Source organism: Rosa rugosa, chromosome 4, assembly GCF_958449725.1.
Source record: "Rosa rugosa chromosome 4, drRosRugo1.1, whole genome shotgun sequence".
Lineage (NCBI taxonomy): Eukaryota > Viridiplantae > Streptophyta > Magnoliopsida > Rosales > Rosaceae > Rosa > Rosa rugosa.
The window spans coordinates 43,008,560-43,015,568 of NC_084823.1; the positions used below are offsets into that span (position 1 = coordinate 43,008,560).

Sequence of the window (7,009 nt, forward strand, 5' to 3'; positions counted from 1 at the left end):
CAGACCTTCTCTGCCACATTTCGTCGAACAGTTGGTGGGCACCAGTTGGAATGCTGAAATTTTCAGTTAGTCATCCACCGAGGCTTGGCTAAAGACCCAACTAAACCCTAAACCCCTAGTACGTGTACGTTCCCATCAACAACCATGGGCTTCTTCCTCCGAGACTATTGGAAATCCGAACACATTCGGGAAGCTCAGTTTGGATTAATTAAATAATTCCCGCCAAACAGTCTTTTTTTTTTTTTTTTTTACCGTGACATGCAAGGTAAATGCGAAAATTCAAAGCAGATGAAGTGAAAAGTTCAAAGTACAAATAATGATGTGCAATGTTCTTTTAATGATAATCATTCTTTTTCGAGAAAAAAAAAAAATACATACTCTCTCAATAAGATTTGCTATTTTACAAAATCAAAAATAATTAACTGAAATAAAAATCAGAATAATATTAGGTGTATGATAAAAAATTAAAAAAAATTAGGTGAACCACATTTTTCTACAATTGAAGCACCTGTCAATGATGAAGTATTGGAGTAGATGTGCTTTCGATCTGCTTTGGCCTACGCCCCAGTGAGTTTCTCTTCAATAACTTAATTACTATAGGTGCATTTTCTTTGTTACATTATATCTAACACTTTGACTTATCCTAATCCCCAACTCATTTTCCCTCACAATAGGTACATTTGAAGCAGTTCAAAGAGACTCCTCTTTAGTTGTTCTGCCGGGAATTGGGGTCCGGCCACTAGCACAGTAGCAAATGGCTTCCCACTGTTGGAGCAAGCACCATTGACAGAAGCATCAGAGCAACAACAGTGTCGAGAAACAGAGAACTTGACGGTGAAGGACTTTCCCACTCCAGTGACTTCAGTAATTCTACACTGCTACCACTCATTTATGCTGGCATGAAATGAACTATGTACCTGAGGAACACTGAACAACCTGGATGTGAAAGGAAAGATAGTCTTGTGTCAAAAGTTTATTTCGAATGTAGGGAAGATGATATACCAAAGGAGAAGAAGTGAAAAAGAACGGGTCAAACCTACGTCTCGGGTAAAAAAGAAAATACGTATCCCACACGTGAAAGTTATTTACTCTTACTCTATTAAGGTTGTAATTTCAAATCTACGTCTCGGGTCAAAACCGAAACAAAAAATTATCAGGAGTTTGTCAATCAGTCATTTTGGTGTCCCTGAAAGACATTTATGGTAAAACCTTTACACAGGAGAGACTAGGCATATAATGCCCAACCCTACAGTAATGTGTGTGTTCAGTTCAACATTAGCTTAAGCCTGATGCAGAGTAGTGTATACAAACAACAGATGAGAGAAGCGAAACCAGTAAGTTGTCAAGAGGCGCCTTTTCTAATGTCTTAGATTATTGCTACTTGCTAGTTTGTGCCACAAAGAACCAAACAGAAAAGGACATTAAAATCTGAACAGAATAAAAATTACACAAATGGCTCACTTGAGTGACACCCATTTATCAATAATGCAGGACTAGATGCTTTGTTATAGGTTCCTTCCAAAAGAAAACCTTACAGATATGCTAAGACCTTCCCAGTGCACAACAAAAAATAGTGGACGAATCCTTGAACGGGTCGGACATGAAGTACTGGTGTATGACTAAACAAGCTCACATGTCGGACTGATATTAAGCCAAAATATATTTACAAAAACCAACCTGCACTGTATCCTTGCCGCTCTAAGAATAAGTAGAATCACTAAATAATATTCTTCAAGGGTCAAGCCATATTCAGGCTACAACAGCATAAAAATTCTCAGTAAGGCTCACCATAAAGCTCCAACAGATAGCTTGCTACACTCAAATGAAAATGATGGCCTATTCTCCGCTTCTTCCCCTATATATGATGCTTTCCCAACAGAAACACAGGCATCACAGCTCGTATCCATTTATACTTCATTCCAAGGGGTTTTGTTCACCATGGCTGTGATTCCATTTCTTTTTCTTGTTTTCATGCTTAGCTTCTCTCATGGGATTGCTCAGGAAACCGAGCTTTCTCCTGTCCCTACGAAAACGAGCAATTTACAGACATACATTGTCCATGTAATGCAACCAGAGGGTAAAGTTTTTGCCCAAACAGAAGACCTGGCGAGCTGGCACAAATCTTTTCTGCCATCTAAGACAGCAAGCTCTGATGAGCAAACACGCCTCCTTTACTCCTACAAAACTGTGATCAGTGGTTTTTCAGCAAGGCTAACTCAAGAGGAAGTGAAAGCGATGGAACAGATGGATGGTTTTGTGGCGGCACATCCTGAACGAGTGTTTCGTCGGAAAACCACACACACTCCCAGCTTCTTGGGGCTGAACCAACAAGCGGGAATTTGGAAAGACTCAAACTTTGGGAAGGGAGTGATCATTGGAGTACTGGATGGTGGAGTATTCCCCAGCCACCCTTCATTTAGTGGTGCAGGAATTCCACCTCCACCTGCTAAATGGAAAGGGAGGTGTGACTTCAATGTGTCAGAATGCAATAATAAATTAATTGGAGCACAGTCGTTCAATCTTGCAGCCATGGCATTGAAGGGAGCGAAAGCTGAACCGCCAACTGATGAAGACGGACATGGAACACACACAGCAAGCACAGCTGGTGGAGCGTTTGTGCAAAACGCTGAAGCGCTAGGAAATGCCAAAGGCACAGCAGTTGGGATGGCACCTTATGCTCACCTGGCAATATACAAAGTCTGTTTTGGAGAACCCTGTCCAGAAAGTGATATCCTAGCTGCCCTTGAAGCTGCTGTTCACGATGGTGTTGATGTGATCTCAATCTCCCTTGGAGAAGATCCAGTTCCATTTTTCCAGGACAGTACTGCAATTGGTTCATTTGCAGCAATGCAAAAGGGAATATTTGTTAGTTGTTCAGCTGGAAATTCTGGTCCATTTAACGGCACATTATCTAATGAAGCCCCTTGGATTCTCACAGTTGGAGCAAGCACCCTTGATAGACGCATTGTAGCCTCAGCCAAGCTTGGAAATGGATTAGTATTTGATGGTGAATCTCTCTTTCAGCCAAAAGATTTCCCTTCAACATTATTGCCTCTTGTTTATGCTGGAGTAAATGGCAAAGCAGAGTCTGCATTTTGCGCTGAAGGATCCTTAAGAAACATCAGTGTGAAAGGTAAGGTGGTTGTGTGTGAGAGAGGTGGGGGAATAGGAAGAATTGACAAGGGAGTGGAAGTGAAAAATGCAGGGGGTGCGGCCATGATTCTACTGAATGCGGAAACTGATGGATTCAGTACCTCAGCTGATGCTCATGTTCTTCCTGCAGCACATGTGACCCATGCAGCTGGACTGAAGATCAAAGCATACATAAATTCGACAGCAACACCAACAGCAACAATCTTATTCAAAGGAACTGTCATCGGAGACTCAACATCTCCAGCTGTTGCTTCCTTCTCTTCAAGAGGCCCCAGCCAGGCAAGTCCAGGAATTCTGAAACCAGACATAATTGGACCAGGTGTAAACATCCTTGCTGCATGGCCATTCCCTCTTGACAACAACACAAAATCAACATCCACTTTTAATATAATTTCCGGAACATCAATGTCATGTCCGCATCTCAGTGGAATTGCAGCTTTGCTCAAGAGCTCTCACCCATACTGGTCACCAGCTGCCATTAAATCTGCTATAATGACTTCTGCTGATCTTCTAAACTTGCAAGGCAAACAGATTTTTGATGAAACACTTCAGACTGCAGATATCTTAGCCACCGGTGCGGGCCATGTCAATCCATCAAAGGCGACCGACCCAGGACTGATATATGATATTCAACCTGATGATTATATTCCATATCTTTGTGGCTTGGGCTACAATGATACTGGAGTCAGTATCCTCGCGCACAGACCAATAAAGTGCTCAAAGGTATCAAGCATCCCTGAAGGAGAGCTGAACTACCCTTCATTTTCTGTCAAGATGGGACCATCTCAGACATTCACAAGAACTGTGACAAATGTTGGTGCCCCATATTCCACTTATTCGGTCAAGGTATATGCACCACTCGGAACCTATGTGACTATCAAACCCAGCACGCTTTACTTTACAGAGGTGAACCAGAAGGCGTCATATTCAGTGACATTCAGTCGTACTTCAGGAGGTAAAGCTGGTGCATTCACACAGGGATTTATAACATGGGCTTCTACTAAACACGTTGTCCGGAGTCCAGTTTCTGTTTTATTTCAGTGAGATGCATGTTGTATATTGGGCTTGCAGTGATTTGCAGTGTCATCAGACTTCATGGTGCTATGTGTGATTACTTTTGTATACCTACTCATTTCTTTACGTTTTCTATAATATATGGTTAATTTCTTAATGGAGACAACTCAGACTCTATGCAAAGAATATTAACCAAGAAACTAAAAACAAGGTACCAGACAGATGAAGGATGACTAAAAGAGATTAAAAAAAAAAAAAAAAAAAAACAAAGATGAATATGAAATATGATAAAAACAGGTTCCAGTAAGAAGAGACATAACACATATATCTCCCAAGACTAAAAGGCAAAGGGTAATTCAATAACACAACCCACTTTCTCACGTCTGACCTAAACTTTATGTCTAAACTTTTCAGTAACAAATATTACTGATAGAAATCTAATCACTTAAACTTATCCCTTCCCCTTTTTTGCACACAGTTAGTAAATAATAAAGAACCGTGGAGAAATTAATCCTTATGTGACAATGACAAATGTTCTAAATGTTGTCAAAGCTCCTTTGTTAATGTTGGCATGCCTACATAAAGTTTTAGGGTTGCTTTACCATTTTTAACACCACAGCATACACAGATCCAGATGCCCTCATGACACAAAATATCAGTAGTATTGATCATCTCAATCAGTAAAAAGGTAATTGGAAAGAAATTTTTCCATTGCAAGAAAAGCTTCATCAGTTGCCATATAAGCATCTTTAATTGCATTGTACCTGAAATTCGATAGCTGCATAGTAACACGGACAAACTGAATTGCATGACAACGGCATTAACCAAAACCAGGAGGCACATCAGGGTCCTCATCGCTACCATCACATTCCTGCTTGCGCTCCGTGTCTGTAGAAACGCCAGGAGCCACTACGCGATCAACACCCTCGGTATCCATCTTATCCTGTAACATTTCCCGGTGCTCTTCTGTCACAGCTCCTTTTTCAGGAGGCGGAAGTTGTGCCTCATGGTTATTGTCATCCTGATGATTGTCGGACACAGCTCCACCGGCAGCAGCAGCGACTAATCCATTATCACTAGACTCGAGTTGAACTTGAACAACATGAGTGGAGGAGTGACCCTCTGCATTCCCTTGTGGATTAGCCAATTTATTGTAAACAGACTGAACAGTTTCGCTTATTTCACTCTGCATTGCATCACTTGATCTGATTATCCCCCACAACCCATCCGATATCTGGCTCATCACTTTGCCCCTAGCAATTCGAAACACGAAAAAAACAAAATCGGCTCCTAGACTGATGATTCTGAGTTCGAAATTGATAAATAAACAGATAGAGTCATGAGTAAACAATTACATGATTGAGAATGAGAGATAATTTAAGGACTTACCCAACCTCCTGGTAAATGTCATCAGAGAGTTGCCTGGGTTTCATGTTCTCGGCACCCGGGCGATTAAGCGCTTGTGATTGCTTCACAATTGAAATAATATTTTCGCGTAATTCCTCCTGCAAATTAATAGTCTTTTTGATCTAGAGCAATGCAATACTAAATTCCAAAACTGCTTTTTTGCTTGGTTCGCGATTCAGAAAGAAATAGGAAAGAGAGAGAGGGGTTACTGACGTTGTTTTTGAGCTTTTGAATGATCTTGCGGCGGAGCCTGTCGAAGTCGCCATCGTCCTTTAGCTTCGCTATCACCTCTTCTTTGCTTACCTTGGGATTCTGGGAGCACTCCATCGGATTTTCGCTTTTGCTTTTGCTTTTGCAACTCCAACGACTTTTCTACTCCAATTTCTTTCTCTTTTTTTTGGTTTTTTTTGGTTTTGGGTGTTCTAAATAGCCCTCTGCTTTCTTTTTTTTGGTTTTAGTACAATGGGATGGTATTTATTTATTTTTCAAAAAAAACATCGGTGACGTTCATTTAAGTCTTTAAGAAAGTTGTTATCTAAATAAATTCACTCTTTTAAGTTTTGGGAGATTCTAGTTGGATCTCCAAATTTGCTATTTAGACCTCCTCTACTAAGGGCTAGTTTGGGATTGCTGTGACTTTTAAAAAAAAAACTGCTGCTGCTGTGTTGTGAGAATAATCAATTGTGAATTAAAACAGTTTCATGTTTGGTAAATAATATTTTTAAAAGTGTTGTCTTGACAACTGCAGAGTGTGTTTTGATCCACAGCTGCTTCTAAAAGCAACCATTAGACTGCTTCTAAAATCTGCTGCCAGTGACCTATAACTTTCAATTAAAGCTGCTTTTTATTTATTTACCAAACACAATAAAATCTAAAATTTTGAACAAAAGCTGATTTTTTTAAAAGCAAAGCAATCCCAAACGGAGTCTTAGTACACCTCTAATATCACTTTTTAGAATACTTGAAAAGCTAAGTAGACCTCCTTATTTTTACCAAAATATCCTTGAACATGAGATAGAATAATCTATTACTTTACTTTTAATCTCTGTCTTCAACCACGAGAAGAATAATGAATCAAAATCACATGATATTGCTCTCCTATGACTATGTCCCTCATCCACCAAAATTAATCAGAGGGTTGGTTCTCAATCTTAATATGTTGCTGGAATCCCTTTCGATTCGCTAAAAGAAAGATTTCAATGGTTTTGGGTTGGGAAATCGAGGACGGCGAGGCGGCCCCCAAGGAGAGCCCTTGTGGTGAAGACGGCATCACTCAAAACCTAACGGAAACAGAAAAGAAACTCTACCTGTAGGTTATGTGCATGAGCCCTAGAAACCAGATCTATAGATGTTTGCAAATAATTATTTAATACAAGAACCACAATATCCTTCCAAGGTCCAATGCCTACCACATAATCCTTAATGAAGCTAAGGT

At 40.2% G+C, this 7,009-nt stretch overlaps 2 protein-coding genes across 4 annotated transcripts; one reads left to right on the forward strand and one right to left on the reverse strand.

Moving 5' to 3' along the window:
* Positions 1-374: 374 nt before the first annotated feature.
* Positions 375-5,978, reverse strand: LOC133743887 (uncharacterized). 3 transcript variants are annotated; one of them, XR_009863295.1, is made up of 4 exons: positions 5,788-5,978; positions 5,557-5,672; positions 4,932-5,420; positions 375-927 (listed from the first exon to the last, which is right to left on the reverse strand). XR_009863295.1 is itself a non-coding variant. In XM_062171956.1 (3 exons), the coding sequence occupies exons 1-3, from the start codon at positions 5,899-5,901 to the stop codon at positions 4,988-4,990; spliced, it is 663 nt and encodes a 220-aa protein (XP_062027940.1). In that variant the 5' UTR covers positions 5,902-5,978; the 3' UTR covers positions 4,857-4,987. The 3 variants fall into 3 exon arrangements, 1 of the variants encoding a protein (XP_062027940.1); XR_009863294.1 differs by having other exon boundaries at positions 377-936; XM_062171956.1 differs by lacking the exon at positions 375-927 and having other exon boundaries at positions 4,857-5,420.
* LOC133743886 (subtilisin-like protease 4) lies at positions 963-4,721 on the forward strand. The gene has a single exon (XM_062171955.1). It carries the CDS (start codon positions 1,939-1,941, stop codon positions 4,195-4,197), a length of 2,259 nt encoding a protein of 752 aa, XP_062027939.1. The 5' UTR covers positions 963-1,938; the 3' UTR covers positions 4,198-4,721.
* Positions 5,979-7,009: the final 1,031 nt, after the last annotated feature.